The 15755-nt window shown below is 37.2% G+C and overlaps 1 protein-coding gene across 6 annotated transcripts in view; it reads right to left on the reverse strand.

The window, feature by feature from the left end:
* The window catches only part of RAPGEF6 (Rap guanine nucleotide exchange factor 6), a 231694-nt gene that overhangs the window by 69637 nt on the left and 146302 nt on the right, over positions 1-15755 (reverse strand). For all 6 annotated transcript variants that reach the window (XM_007188521.2, XM_007188525.3, XM_007188519.3 and 3 more), the window contains 3 exons: positions 6230-6394; positions 3179-3286; positions 756-959 (listed from right to left, as the gene is read on the reverse strand). In XM_007188521.2, the coding sequence (XP_007188583.1) occupies positions 756-959; positions 3179-3286; positions 6230-6394 (477 nt within the window). The remainder of the gene's footprint in view (positions 1-755; positions 960-3178; positions 3287-6229; positions 6395-15755) is intronic.

Genomic DNA, 15755 nt, shown 5'->3' on the forward strand with positions numbered 1-15755 from the left:
CACTCTTTGGTGTACATGAGAATTATCTAGACTCTTTGGTGTGCATGAGAATTATCTAGAGAGCTTTGTTCAAAATACAGATTTCCAGTCTTCATCTCTGCAGAATGTGATTAATATGATTACTAAGACTGAGGTGGGTCTAGGAATTGTATTTTTTAGTAAAAAGGCTGTCCGTAATCTCATTTTTGAAATATACTGTTCTATAGTTAACTAATGCCTACATGGAGAGAATAAATCCCTATCAACTTACTCCCAGTGTCTCCTTCCTTTTCCTAGTCCTTCAGCCAGCTCACTCTGCTTATGGATGTAGTTCTGTTACCATATGAACATTATTGAAACCAAAACCATCATTTATGGTAATCTTAGGCCACTTAGAGTAAGGATAGAAGTGCTTACTCCTTTACAACATGCAAGGGTAGGGTGCTAATTCTCATATGGATCTTTCTGGAATACTGTGAAGTTGCCAACTGATAGAGCTTCCTAATCCTTGGAGAATGTGCAGGACCATTCAGGTCGACAGTGGCCAGACTACCATGCTGTTTCTGGATGTACTATATCAAATTTACCATTAAAAGTAATGGATATATGACAAAGACATTTTTAAAATAAAGGATTAAAAAAATACTACCTCTAAAAATAAGCTTAAAAAATACTTCCTGAAATTTACCATGCTTACTTGAAGAAATATCAGATGAGGAAAAAAGTAGCACACCTATTACTTATAAAAAGGCTTTAAGTGGTTGTTATTTACTTACCTGATCACCACGTTTCAGTCCTGCATCAGCAGCTTTGCTACCAGGTTCTACACCTTCAACAAAAATACCAAATGCCTTCTCACTTCCTCCATTTAGGCTGAAATGCAGAGGGGACTCCCGGGAAGCCTTTTGCAGTACAACCTGTCTCCACTTAGCCTTTGCAGCACAGGCAATATTCAATAACCGGAGATGACCATTCATTTTCTAGAAAGTAGAAAGGGGTAAGGTATATATAAATGTATATATTTATTCCTATAGGCTTTTAAAAATCACCTAAAATTATTAGAATTAGAGCTATATTTAAAATATAGAGGAAATAAAGAACATATAAATAGGGGTAAATAAAACTGAAGGAGGGAAACATTCCACCCTAGAGCACTCTCAAGAATAAGATCTCTTAAGTGTCCGTCATCGGATGAATGGATAAAGAAGATGTGGCACATATATACAATGGAATATTACTCAGCCATAAAAAGAAATGAAATGGAGGTATTTGTAATGAGGTGGATGGAGTTAGAGTCTGCCATACAGAGTGAAGTAAGTCAGAAAGAGAAAAACAAATACAGTATGCTAACACATATATATGGAATTTAAGGGAAAAAAAAAAAAAAGGCCATGAAGAACCTAGTGGCAAGATAGGAATAAAGACACAGACCTACTAAAGAATGGACTTGAGGATATGGGGAGGGGAAGGGGTGACATGTGACAGGATGAGAGAGTGTCATGGACATATACACACTACCAAATGTAAAATAGATAGCTAGTGGGAAGCAGCCGCATAGCACAGGGAGATCAGCACGGTGCTTTGTGACCGCCTGGGGGGGTGGGATGGGGAGGGTGGGAGGGAGGGAGATGCGGGAGGGAGGAGATAATGGGAACGTGTGTATATCTGTAGCTGATTCACTTTGTTATAAAGCAGAAACTAACACACCACTGTGAAGCAATTATACTTCAATAAAGATGTTTAAAAAAAAGAATAAGATCTCTTAATATGATTTTTTTAAAGTTTCTAGAAAAGGTTAGAAAAGATTTCAAAGTGATGTCTCATTTAGAGAGGGATGACAAAAAAAATTTCTTCTTCATTTTCTGAACCTTACTAATACATAATCTGTTATTACCATCTTGCTTATCTCCTGGCTGTTACATAAAACCAGAATCTTTTTAAACCCTTATTTAAAACCTTAAAGGACTTGAACCACCTTCCCAACATTGTCTAACATTCAAAGACACATTCAAGTCTCCATCTCTTCTAGAAATATTATTCTTATATTATTTTAGATCTTCCTTAAACTTAGTAATATTCTAACTTTCAGGTTCTAATATCAGTTTAATATTTAACTATTCTCAAATAGTGTACTAAGTAAATCTCATGTCTATAACAAGAAGCTAAATTTTTTTCAGGGTAGGAACCAAGTCTTACACCTGTTGTGATCCTATATAACAGCTTGGAGTATAAAGTAGAGTTCAATAAATACTTGATGACTGACTTGATTACTGGGGAAAAAAATCCCATGATTGTAAGGCAGTTTCTATTTTCCATAAGCCCCTTGAATATTTACATAGCCAGCACTGGAAGAGCCTCTATGGGCCTCTTAATCAAGTTCCCTGTTCATTCCCCCCATTTCACATAGAGCAGATGTGCTGCTGAAAAGGTTACAAGGAACCAAGAGGTAAGGAAAGGGACAAAAAAATCTGCCAATTTCCCCCTCTTTATTCAACTTAATCCACTTGTACTATATGAGTAATAACAATGGTTCTTGAAAATTTGCTATGTGCCAGGTTTTGCTGGCAGATTCTTATGTTTATTAACTCACTAAAATCCTCACAACAATCTCAACAATCTATAGGCTACTGTCTATAAAATAAGACAACTGAGGCATATAAGGTTGGACAACTTGTCCAAGTTCACATATCCACCAAGTGGTGAAGTCTGAATGTTAATTCAGGCAATCTGACTCCTGAGCTGCATTATTATTTACTTCCTAAAATTTCAAGTTTCTTGGAGCAGACAACCCAGTTGCAGTTCAAAGTTTTAAATCTAATAGGGAGAACAAAATGGATTTATAAATAGCTACCATGAAAGTTAAGAAGACCTTGAGGGTATTAATCATAGGTGTTGTATATTAAGAACAAGTGAAATCACATGCAGAAGGGAGACTTAAAGTCTAAAGTAGATCTGATAAGGTATGTGTATTTGTATGCCTACATCAGTGAAGACTGTGGAAGAAGCATGATTTTTGTTTGGGCGGAAGTAGCAGAGGATGAACAGAAGTCTAGAATACAGATTTGGAAGTTCTCAGAACAGGCAATCAAGACACAGGAGAAGATGAAAGCTGTTCTGAGTTGCTATTCTTCGGGGGTGGGGTGGGAGGTTGCTAAGAATCCCTAAACTCTGAAGAAGATAAAATTCTTCTGAGCCTTACTGTATCTTCCAGATTTTTTTCAAATTCCTCCAGAAATCGAGTCATAGCAGGATCACCTTCAAAATCATTAAAATGATTATTTACCCATAATAATACAATCCGTGTTACCTGCGGAAACATGGAAGAGGCAGCATACGATTATACGAGAGGCATTCTTTCTGCAAAAGTAGGTTCCAAAAGCATGTCTTAAACCGAGGGGGAATTGAGCTTTATGGCTAATCCCTTTGCCCACCTGCTCACACACAAAAGGCTCATTCTAACAGAGAGGCATGTCTTAGTTTGAGCTTTTGCTTCCTTACGTACACAAGTAACAGAGAAAGCCAAGACTCTGCCTTCACTGAAAAAACAAGGCTGTATACTAACACGTAAGAAGTACATGCGATGTATATTTTGGACAGTATCTTAAAACACAAGCCTCCAAGAGCAGGCAAATGTCAAAAGTGTTTCTTTAGCTGAGAACATGTTTCACCAAAATTATAATAAAAATCTGAAACTTCCTTCGTAAATACTGTGTATTTTCAAAGTTGTGAACTGATTTATTACTTTGTGCCACAGATTAACAGAAAAGTTAAAAACTAACAAATGGAGGTTGAATTAAATAATGTGTCTACAGGGAACTCTACTCAGTGCTTTGTGGTGACCTAAATGCAAAGGAAATCCAAAAAAGAGGGGATATATGTATATGTATACCTGATTCACTTTGCTGTACAGCAGAAACACAACACTGTAAAGCAACTACACTCCAATAAATATTAATAATAATAAAAAGCTTCTGAATATTAAGAAAAGACACAGGAGCCAAAATAAGATCAAAAGAAATAAGCCAGAGAATTTTCCAAAATCTAAAAAAAAAAAAAAGGAAAAAAAAAGTGCCTAACAATAAGTAATTTTAAGTCATATACTTTTAAAATTGTGGTAAAATACACATAAAATCCACCATTTTAACCACTTTAAAGTGTACAATTCAGTGGCATTTAGCACATTCACAGTTGTGTACAACCGTCCCCACTACTAGTTCTAGAACATTTTCATCACCCCAAAAGAAAACCCCATTCCCAATAAGCAGTCACCTCCCATTCTGCCCTCCTTCCAGCCCCTAACATCCACTACTTACTTGCTTTTCTGTCTCTGTGATTTGTCTACCTGGATACCTCATACAATATGTGATCTTTTATGACTGGCTTCTTTGTCTTACCATAATATTTTCAAGGTTTATGCATGTTGCAGCATGTATCAGTATTTCATTTTTTTTTAATGGCTGAATAATATTTCATTATATGGCATACCATATTTTGTTTATCCATTCATCAGTTGATGGACATTTGGGTTGTTTCCACTTTTTGGCCATCATCAATAGTGCTGCTATGAACACGACTTACAAACTTTTGTTTGCACACCTATTAGCTCTTTTGGATATATCCTTCAGGAGTAGAACTACGGGGTTACACAGTTAATTCTATGTTTAACTTTTTGAAGAACTGCTAAGCTGTTTTCCACAGCAGCTACACCATTTTACATTACTATAACCAATGTATGGGAATTCCATTTTCTCCACATCAACACCCTTAAAATGCTTGTTATTTCCTTTCCTTTTTTTAAGTCATCTTAGTGGGTGTGAAGTGATCAAAACCATCACTGTGGTTTTGATTTGCAATTTCCCTGACTAATGACATTGAACATCTTTTTCATGTGATTGCTGGCCATTTACATATCTTCTTGGGAGAAATGTCTATTCAAGTCCTTTGTCCATTTTAAATTGTATTGTCTTTTTGGTGTCGAGTTGTAAGAGTTCTTTATACATTCTGGATACTAGACCCTTATCAGACATATGATTTGCAAATATATTCTCCTATTCCATGTGTTGTCCTGTTTTTCCTGATAGTACCTTTAATGTAGAAAAGGTTTTAATTTTGATGAAGTTCAATATATCTATTTTTTCCATTGTTCAAGGTTGTGCTTTGGGTATCATACCTAAGAAACCATTGCCTAATCCAAGGTCATGATTTTTTTTCACCCCTTCTTTTCTTTGAAGAGTATTATAATTTTAGTTCTAATATTAGGTCTCTGATCCATTTTGAGTTAATACTGAATATGGTATAAAGGTCAAACTTCATTCTTTTACACATGAATATTTAGTTGTCCCTAAGTCATATTTTTGTTCATTCTCTAGCATGCCTTTATTTCCTCAGCAACCTAAGTAACTATATATAATTTCAAAATCAGGGGGAAGGCAAGCCTGTAGTTTTGGACACTTGAGTTTCCTAGACGATAGAATTCCACAGTCCAACTACATCTAACTTATTTCCCTTAAAGTATAACTCAGAAAGATACACCAGGCAATTATTATGGCCCTCCTTTTATTTTTCTTAAAATGACTAACTTCCTACCTGTTACTGAGGTAGTTTACTGGTAGTAATGTACCAGTAGCTGAGGTATCACTATTCTTTCCATGAGAAGTACAAATACCCCATAAAATAAGGTAAGATAATCTATTTAAAACAGCAAACAATGTTTAATGCAAAAAAAAAAAAAAAACCAACAAAACTCAAAGCTAGATTAAATTAAGTTACAGCAGTGATAAATTAAGGTCAAAAAGATAAACTGTTTTAAAATGATTATAAAGTCTTTAACTCAAAAATCAATGTATTTCTAATTCTATTTAGATTGTTTCTAAGCCCTCTTGAAAGAATTTACTTGGTGAATATTCTTTCTAAACTATTAAATGACTTTTAAATGTTTTATTGATCTCCTCAGTAACCACCAACTATTTTGATAAAGTGTAAAAATATTATCATCCATCTTCTGAATTTATAGCTACACCACAGCCTGCTTTCAGTTTTTGCCTTTTAGAAGGCAAAATATCCACTTTTAACATGTTATTCTGTCATAAAAGTAACCAAGCAGAGATATGTCTATACTGATTCACTAACTTTTTAGGCGAACTGAATCTTACCAAAATAAACATTTAACTTGTCAATTGCAAAAGGTTTTGGGGGAATAAAATTTAAAAGTTAAAATCACTTTCATGCCTTTTATAATTATAAAACCAACCTTATCCCTTAAGCTGTCAATTTTAAACCATTCCAATAGTTTGGTCCCAACATCCAAAGGACTTTCAAGAAATGTTCTGTAAGTTAATAGGAAATCTTCTATATAAGTTGGGTCCACAATGGAATGCTCTTCTATTAAATGCATGATGAGACGCTCAGGTGTTGCCTAAAAAAGAAAAATATAGGAAGAATTAGAAAATAAACAAGTAGCTCAGGAACCAAAGAACTCCTATTGATTACTTCCTTTTGTAGCCACTCTATTACAAAGTCCTTGAAGTAAAGTTTCACCTTTAAAACCCTCAGCACTGGGAGTAGGTAGTCTCTCTAGGTTGTAGTCCACCATCACCCAGAGGTTTAGAGAGAGAAAAGGCAGAGGAATAAACATGCACAACAGCATTTACTCGGCCATAGCTGTTTTTATTGGCATTTCATCATAGGAACGCGGGGATAATGTAATGACTGTCGTGAGTAAAGAGAAGGAAGAGGTAAGAGTTAAATTAAAGAAGTAAATAAATAAAGTTTTCTTCCAAATTTAATCATCCTTAAATTCTCTTCTGTCCCAGGCTATAGGAACAACATAGCAGCTCAAGATAGCATGTTTTATTGTTGTTACTTCCTGGAACAGAGGTTTCCTCTTCTATGGTTTCTCCATTCTAGCTCACCAGAGGAACCAGAAGTTCTATAAATAGTTTTTACATTAACTCAGAGTTTAACTGCTTGCCTGTTTCCCAATTTATAAGAAAGAATGCAAACAACATTTATCTACTGCTCCTTCTTGAGCTTCTGAATCAATGTTAAACTTTATTACCTTAGCAGCATTTTCAAAAATGGGTACACAAAACAAATACAGAAATAAACCAGATGTTAAGCCAAATATAAAAACCAACTGTTGCCCATAACCTCAAATTTCAATTTGTTGCATTCATCCAAAGAATTTCACTGGCCAGAATTATTGCATAGCAAACATAGATTAATACTAACAATGTTCTTATTTAAGAATTTATTAAAAAATAAAAAAGGGTACCCCACTGCTAATAAGGTATGTAAATCATTTCTCTAGAAGGAAGTCAGAGGAAAGGCTCTTCGAATTACCTATTTAAGGGACAAGACAACCACAGGTCATTCTTATTCTTCTCCCACCCTCCAAAACACTCCAAGAATACCAAATTGGGTCTATCATTAAGGCAAATCACAATCTGAGGTCACTTAAATGCGGTTCTTAGATCATATATAGCTAAGTCAGGGGTGGAAATGATCAACATGTTAAAGAAAGGCCATTATTCTGATTAGCTAAATCACTGAGGCAGGATCTCTGTGGAGACTAGGCCATATATTCAAAACTGTATTTTTTTTTTTTTTAAAACCACTGTACACTTTAAGATTTATTGATTGATTGATTGCTATGTTGGGTCTTCGTTTCTGTGCGAGGGCTTTCTCTAGTTGTGGCAAGTGGGGGCCACTCTTCATCGCGGTGCGCGGGCCTCTCACTATCGCGGCCTCTCTTGTTGCGGAGCACAGGCTCCAGATGCGCAGGCTCAGTAGTTGTGGCTCACGGGCTTAGTTGCTCCGTGGCATGTGGGATCTTCCCAGACCAGGGCTCGAACCCGTGTCCCCTGCATTAGCAGGCAGACTCTCAACCACTGTGCCACCAGGGAAGCCCCAAAACTGTATTTAAAGACAAGTCCCTGGGACTTCCCTGGTGGTTCAGTGGTAAAGAATCCACCTTACAATGCAGGGGACTCGGGTTTGATCCCTGGTTAGGGAATTAAGATCCCACATGCCGCGGGGCAACTAAGCCTGTGCACCACAACTACTGAGCTTGCACACCTCAGCTAGAGAGCCCGCGTGCCACAAACTAGAGAGCCCACGCACTCTGGAACCCGTGCACCACAACTAGAGAAGAGAAAACCCGCACGCCACAACTAGAGAGACGCCCGTGCACCACACGATGATACCACTTGCCGCAATTAAGACCCGACGCAGCCAAAAATAAATAAAATAAATAAATAATAAATAAATCTTAAAAAAAAAATAAGACAAGTCCCATTGTCATGCAGTGGCATGTTACCAAACTGCTCACTAGCATCCAATACGGTGGATGCTGGGTGACAGGGTACGCAGAGTGGGCAGGTGAAGGAGATGGCTGGCATGGTAGAGGTTGGTTATGATGAGCAAATAAGTAAATATACAGAGCATAACAAGAGCCACTGTTGGATAAAGTATTTACAAGTAGGGGAAGGAAAAGGCTACCAAAAACTTTGTGGTATAGTACTGGAACTGGGAGTACTGGTATGAACTCTTGACTGTTATCAATAGATAGATAGATATAAGAAGATACAAGTGTGTATGAATTTATAGTAAATAAATACATATATTTCCTACCTCTGTCTGATGAAAAGTTCTAGAAGCAATGACACCACAGTAGCAGTGAACAGAGTGCCCAGATCCTGGTTTTTTAATGTCGTTCTCTACTAGAAGGATCCAGGGCTCTCCAGAGAAATGTCTGATTCCAAAGCAGGGGCAATAAAAGATGAGCCTGGAACATCTCGTTTTGCCAGATAATAATGAAGCTCTCAAAAAATGATGGGGACATGTCAAAAGGATACAGGAATCAGCCTTAAGAGAGTCCCACTGGCCAAATCTGGGACAATCTGACGATCAGAACAACACTGATGGTAAGGGAATACAATACATGAGACCACAACAATATAATTAAAGAGGGGAGAATGCTCATTCTTACAGTAGAATGACAATAAATGTAGAAGAAATAATGGAAATAGAAAATCACCATTACAGGCAGGAGTAGTCAATCGAAGTAAAGACTGGTGGATAGAGGTTTGTAAGACATACTGACACTATCCCAGAACATCAATGCTCCAAATGCTCATCAATTACAAAGGGTAAAATGGTGGCTTTAAGTGAAGAAACTTGACAGACAGACACCAAGAGGACCGGGTGATTAAGGTTAACTTCACTGGTGGTGAGATAGGTTGACACTGTATGCTCCCTGAAATGATGCACTGAGAAGAGCACATTATTTCTGTGGAATTCCTGCCTGGAAAGCATGACTGTAGTCTGGGCATGAGGCAACACCGAATAGATCTCGTCTGAGGGTCATACTACAGACTATAAGGGCTGTATTCTTTAAAACTGCTGAGAGGAACTGGGTGTCATGGGCAGTGCTTCTGCGCACCGCCCCTCGAGCTGAGGTGTCGGCGTCGGCATTTCCCACGAGAAAGTCTGGTCTGAAGTGCAGGGCACGAGGCCTCCGAACGCGGCCCCCTATGAACAAGTGGAACTAGACTGAGCACAGAGGAAAAGAAAAATAGATGGCATATGGACAGCAACAGTCAGCTCTACCCACCACCAGTCCCTCCCATCAAGCCTCTTAGACAGCCTCAACCACCAGAGGGCAGACAGCAGAAGCAAGAAAAACTACAATCCTGCAGCCTGTGGAACAAAAACCACATTCACAGAAGGATAAACAAGGTGAAAAGGCAGAGGGCTATATACCAGGTGAAGGAACAAGATAAAACCCCAGAAAAACAACTAAATGAAGTGGACATAGGCAACCTTCCAGAAAAAGAATTCAGAATAATGATAGTGAAGATGATCCAGGATCTCGGAATAAGAATGGAGGCAAAGATCGAGAAGATGCAAGAAATGTTTAACAAAGACCTAGAAGAATTAAAGAACAAACAGAGATGAACAATACAATAACTGAAATGAAACCTACACTAGAAGGAATCAATAGCAGGATAACTGAGGCAGAAGAATGGATAAGTGACCTGGAAGACAGAATGTTGGAATTCACTGCTGTGGAACAGACTAAAGAAAAAAGAATGAAAAGAAATGAAGACAGCCTAAGAGACCTCTGGGACAAAGTTAAATGCAACAACATTCGCATTATAGGGGTCCCAGAAGGAGAAGAGAGAGAGAAAGGACCAGAGAAAATATATGAAGAGATTATAGTCGAAAACTTCCCTAACATGGGAAAGGAAATAGCCACCCAAGTCCAGGAAGCACAGCAAGTCCCATACAGGATAAACACAAGGAGAAACACGCTGAGACACACAGTAATCAAATTGGAAAAAATTAAAGACACAGAAAAATTATTGAAAGCAGCAAGGGAAAAATGACAAATAACATACAAGGGAACTCCCATAAGGTTAACAGCTGATTTCTCAGCAGAAACTCTACAAGCCAGAAGGAAGTGGCAAGATATACTTAAAGTGATGAAAGGGAAGAACCTACAACCAAGATTACTCTACCCGGCAAGGATCTCATTTAGATTAGAAGGAGAAATCAAAAGCTTCACAGACAAGCAAAAGCTAAGAGAATTCAGCACCACAAAACCAGCTCTACAACAAATGCTAAAGGAACTTCTCTAAGTGGGAAACACAAGAGGAGAAAAGGACCTACAAAAACAAACCCAAAACAATTAGGAAATGGTCATAGGAACATACATATCGATAATTACCTTAAACATGAATGGATTAAATGCTCCAACCAAAAGACACAGGCTTGCTGAATGGATACAAAAACAAGACCCATATATGTGCTGTCTACAAGAGACCCACTTCAGACCTAGGGACACATACAGACTGAAAGTGAGGGGATGGAAAAAGATATTCCATGCAAATGGAAATCAAAAGAAAGCTGGAGTAGCTATACTCATATCAGATAAAACAGACTTTAAAATAAAGAATGTTACAAGAGACAAGGAAGGACACTACATAATGATCAAGGGATCAATCCAAGAAGAAGATATAACAATTATAAATATATATGCACCCAACGTAGGAGAACCTCAATACATAAAACAACTGCTAACAGCTGTAAAAGAGGAAATCGACAGTAACACAATGATAGTGGGGGACTTTAACACCTCACTTACACCAATGGACAGATCATCCAAAATGAAAATAAATAAGGAAACAGAAGCTTTAAATGACACAACAGACCAGATAGATTTAATTGATATTTATAGGACATTCCGTCCAAAAACAGCAGATTACACTTTCTTCTCAAGTGTGCACAGAACATTCTCCAGGATAGATCACATCTTGGGTCACAAATCAAGCCTCAGTAAATTTAAGAAAACTGAAATCATATCAAGCAGCTTTTCTGACCACAATGCTATGAGATTAGAAATTAATTACAGGGAAAAAAACGTCAAACACATGGAGGCTAAACAATATGTTACTAAATAACCAAGAGATCACTGAAGAAATCAAAGAGGAAATCAAAAAATACCTAGAGACACATGACAATGAAAACACGACGATCCAAAACCTAAGGGATGCAGCAAAAGCACTTCTAAGAGGAAAGTTTATAGTTATACAAGCCTACCTCAAGAAACAAGAAAAATATCAAATAAACAATCTAACCTTACACCTAAAGGAACTAGAGAAAGAAGAACAAACAATACCCAAAGTTAGTAGAAGGAAAGAAACCATAAAGATCAGAGCAGAAATAAATGAAATAGAAACAAAGAAAACAATAGCAAAGATCAATAAAACTAAAAGCTGGTCCTTTGGGAAGATAAACAAAATTGATAAGCCATTAGCCAGACTCATCAAGAAAAAGAGGGAGAGGACTCAAATCAATAAAATTAGAAATGAAAAAGGAGAAGTTAACAATAGACACTGCAGAAATACAAAGCATCCTAAGAGACTACTACAAGCAACTCTATGCCAATAAAATGGACAACCTGGAAGAAATGGGCAAATTCTTAGAAAGGTATAACCTTCCAAGACTGAACCAGGAAGAAACAGAAAATATGAACAGACCAATCACAAGTAATGAAATTGAAATGGTGATTAAAAATCTTCTAAAAAACAAAAGTCCAGTACCAGATGGCTTCACAGGTGAATTCTATCAAACATTTAGAGAAGAGCTAACACCCATCCTTCTCAAACTCTTCCAAAAAATTGCAGAGGAAGGAACACTCCCAAAATCATTCTATGAGGCCACCATCACCCTGATACCAAAACCAGACAAAGATACTACAAAAAAAGAAAATTACAGACCAATATCACTGATGAATATAGATGCAAAAATTCTCAACAAAATACTAGCAAACAGAATTCAACAACACATTAAAAGGATCATACACCACGATCAAGTGGGATTTATCGCAGGGATGCAAGGATTCTTCAATATACGCAAATCAATCAATGTGATACACCATATTAACAAATTGAAGAAAAACCATATGATCATCTCAACTGATGCAGAAAAAACTTTTGACAAAATTCAACACCCATTTATGATAAAAACTCTCCAGAAAGTGGGCATAGAGGGAACCTACCTCAACATAATAAAGGCCATATACGACAAACCCACAGCAAGCATCATACTCAACGGTGAAAAACTGAAAGCATTTCCTCTAAGATCAGGAATGAGACAAGGATGTCCACTCTCACCACTATTATTCAACATAGTTTTGGAAGTCCTAACCATGGCAATCAGAGAAGAAAAATATATAAAAGGAATCCAAATTGGAAAAGAAGAAGTAAAACTGTCACTGTTTCCAGAAAACTACTAGAGCTAATCAATGAATTTGGTAAAGTTGCACGATACAAAATTAATGCACAGAAATCTCTTGCATTCCTATACACTAATGATGAAAAATCTGAAAGAGGAATTATGGAAACACTCCCATTTACCATTGCAACAAAAAGCATAAAATACCTAGGAATAAACCTACCTAGGGAGACAAAAGACCAGTATGCAGAAAACTATAAGACACTGATGAAAGAAATTAAAGATGATACCAACAGATGGAGAGGTATACCATGTTCTTGGATTGGAAGAATCAATATTGTGAAAATGACTATACTACCCAAAGCAATCTACAGATTCAGTGCAATCCCTATCAAATTACCAATGGCATTTTTTACGGAGCTAGAACAAATCATCTTAAAATTTGTATGGAGACACAAAAGACCCTGAATAGCCAAAGCAGTCTTGAGGGAAAAAAACGCAGCTGGAGGAATCAAGACTCCCTGACTTCAGACTATACTACAAAGCTACAGTAATCAAGACAATATGGTACTGGCACAAAAACAGAAACATAGATCAACGGAACAAGATAGAAAGCCCAGAGATAAACCCACGCACCTATTGTCAACTAATCTATGACAAAGGAGGCAAAGATATACAATGGAGAAAAGACAGTCTCTTCAATAAGTGGTGCTGGGAAAACTGGACAGCTACATGTAAAAGAATGAAATTAGAGTACTCCCTAACACCATACACAAAAATAAACTCAAAGTGGATTCGAGATCTAAATGTAAGACTGGACACTATAAAACTCTTAAGAGGAAAACATAGGAAGAACACTCTTTGACATAAATCACAGCAAGATCTTTTTTGATCCACCTCCTAGAGTAATGGAAATAAAAACGAAAATAAACAAATGGGACCTAAAGAAACTTCAAAGCTTTTGCACAGCAAAGGAAACCATAAACAAGATGAAAAGACAACCCTCAGAATGGGAGAAAATATTTGCAAACGAATCAACAAAGGATTAATCTCCAAAATATATAAACAGCTCATTCAGCTCAATATTAAAGAAACAAACAACCGAATCCAAAAATGGGCAGAAGACCTAAATAGACATTTCTCCAAAGAAGACATACACATGGCCAAGAAGCACATGAAAAGATGCCCAACATCACTAATTATTTTTGTTTTCCCCTCTCTCGGATCGTAGATGATATTCATTTTGTTCTTTTGATACCTATATCTGTATATATATATATATATATTTTTTTTTTCCCCAAATAGGTGATGATAATTTATTTATTTTTTAACATCTTTATTGGAGTATAATTGCTTTACAATGGTGTGTTAGTTTCTGCTTTATAACAAAGTGAATCAGTTATACACATACATAGGTTCCCATATCTCTTCCCTCTTGCATCTTCCTCCCTCCCACCCTCCCTATCCCACCCCTCTAGGTGGTCACAAAGCACCGAGCTGATCTCCCTGTGCTATGCGGCTGCTTCCCACTAGCTATCTATTTTACGTTTGGTAGTGTATATATGTCCATGCCACTCTCTCACTCTGTCACATCTTACCCTTTCCCCTCCCCATATCCTCAAGTCCATTCTCTAGTAGGTCTGTGTCTTTATTCCTGTCTTGCCACTAGGTTCTTTATGACCTTTTTTTTTCCCCCTTAGATTCCATATATATGTGTTAGCATACTGTATTTGTTTTTCTCTTTCTGACTTACTTCACTGTGTATGACAGACTAACTCCATCCACCTCACCACAAATACCTCCATTTCATTTCTTTTTATGGCTGAGTAATAGTCCATTGTATATATGTGCCACATCTTCTTTATCCATTCATCCGATGATGGGCACTTAGGTTGCTTCCATGTCCTGGCTATTGTAAATAGAGCTGCAATGAACATTGTGGTACATGACTCTTTTTGAATTATGGTTTTCTCAGGGTATATGCCCAGTAGTGGGATTGCTGGGTCGTATGGTAGTTCTATTTTTAGTTGTTTAAGGAACCTCCATATTGTTGTCCATAGCGGCTGTATCAATTTACATTCCCAACAACAGTGCAAGAGTGTTCCCTTTTCTCCACACCCTCTCCAGCATTTATTGTTTCTAGATTTTTTGATGATGGCCATTCTGACCGGTGTGAGATGATATCTCATTGTAGTTTTGATTTGCATTTCTCTAATGATTAATGATGTTGAGCATTCTTTCATGTGTTTGTTGGCAATCTGTATATCTTCTTTGGAGAAATGTCTATCTAGGTCTTCTGCCCATTTTTGGATTGCGTTGTTTGTTTTTTTGTTATTGAGCTGCATGAGCTGCTTGTAAATTTTGGAGATTAATCCTTTGTCAGTTGCTTCATTTGCAAATATTTTCTCCCATTCTGAGGGTTGTCTTTTGGTCTTGTTTATGGTTTCCTTTGCTGTAACATCACTAATTATTAGAGAAATGCAAATCAAAACTACAATGAGGTATCACCTCACACCAGTTAGAATGGGCATCATCAGAAAATCTACAAACAACAAATGCTGGAGAGGGTGTGGAGAAAAGGGAACCCTCTTGCACTGCTGGTGGGAATGTAAATTGATACAGCCACTATGGAGAACAATATGGAGGTTCCTTAAAAAACTAAAAATAGAATTACCATATGATCCAGCAATCCCACTACTGGGTATATACCCAGAGAAAACCGTAATTCAAAAAGACACATGCACCCCAATGTTCACTGCAGCACTATTTACAATAGCCAGGTCATGGAAGCAACCTAAATGCCCATTGACAGACGAATGGATAAAGAAGTTGTGGTACATATATACAATGGAATATTACTAAGCCATAAAAAGGAACGAAATTGGGTCATTTGTTGAGACGTGGATGGATCCAGAGACTGTCATGCAGAGTGAAGTAAGTCAGAAAGAGAAAAACAAATATCGTATATTAATGCATGTATGTGGAACCTAGAAAAATGGTACAGATGAACCGGTTTGCAGGGCAGAAGCTGAAACACA

The sequence above is a fragment of the Balaenoptera acutorostrata genome, chromosome 2 (genome assembly GCF_949987535.1).
Source record: "Balaenoptera acutorostrata chromosome 2, mBalAcu1.1, whole genome shotgun sequence".
Taxonomy (NCBI): Eukaryota; Metazoa; Chordata; class Mammalia; order Artiodactyla; family Balaenopteridae; genus Balaenoptera; species Balaenoptera acutorostrata.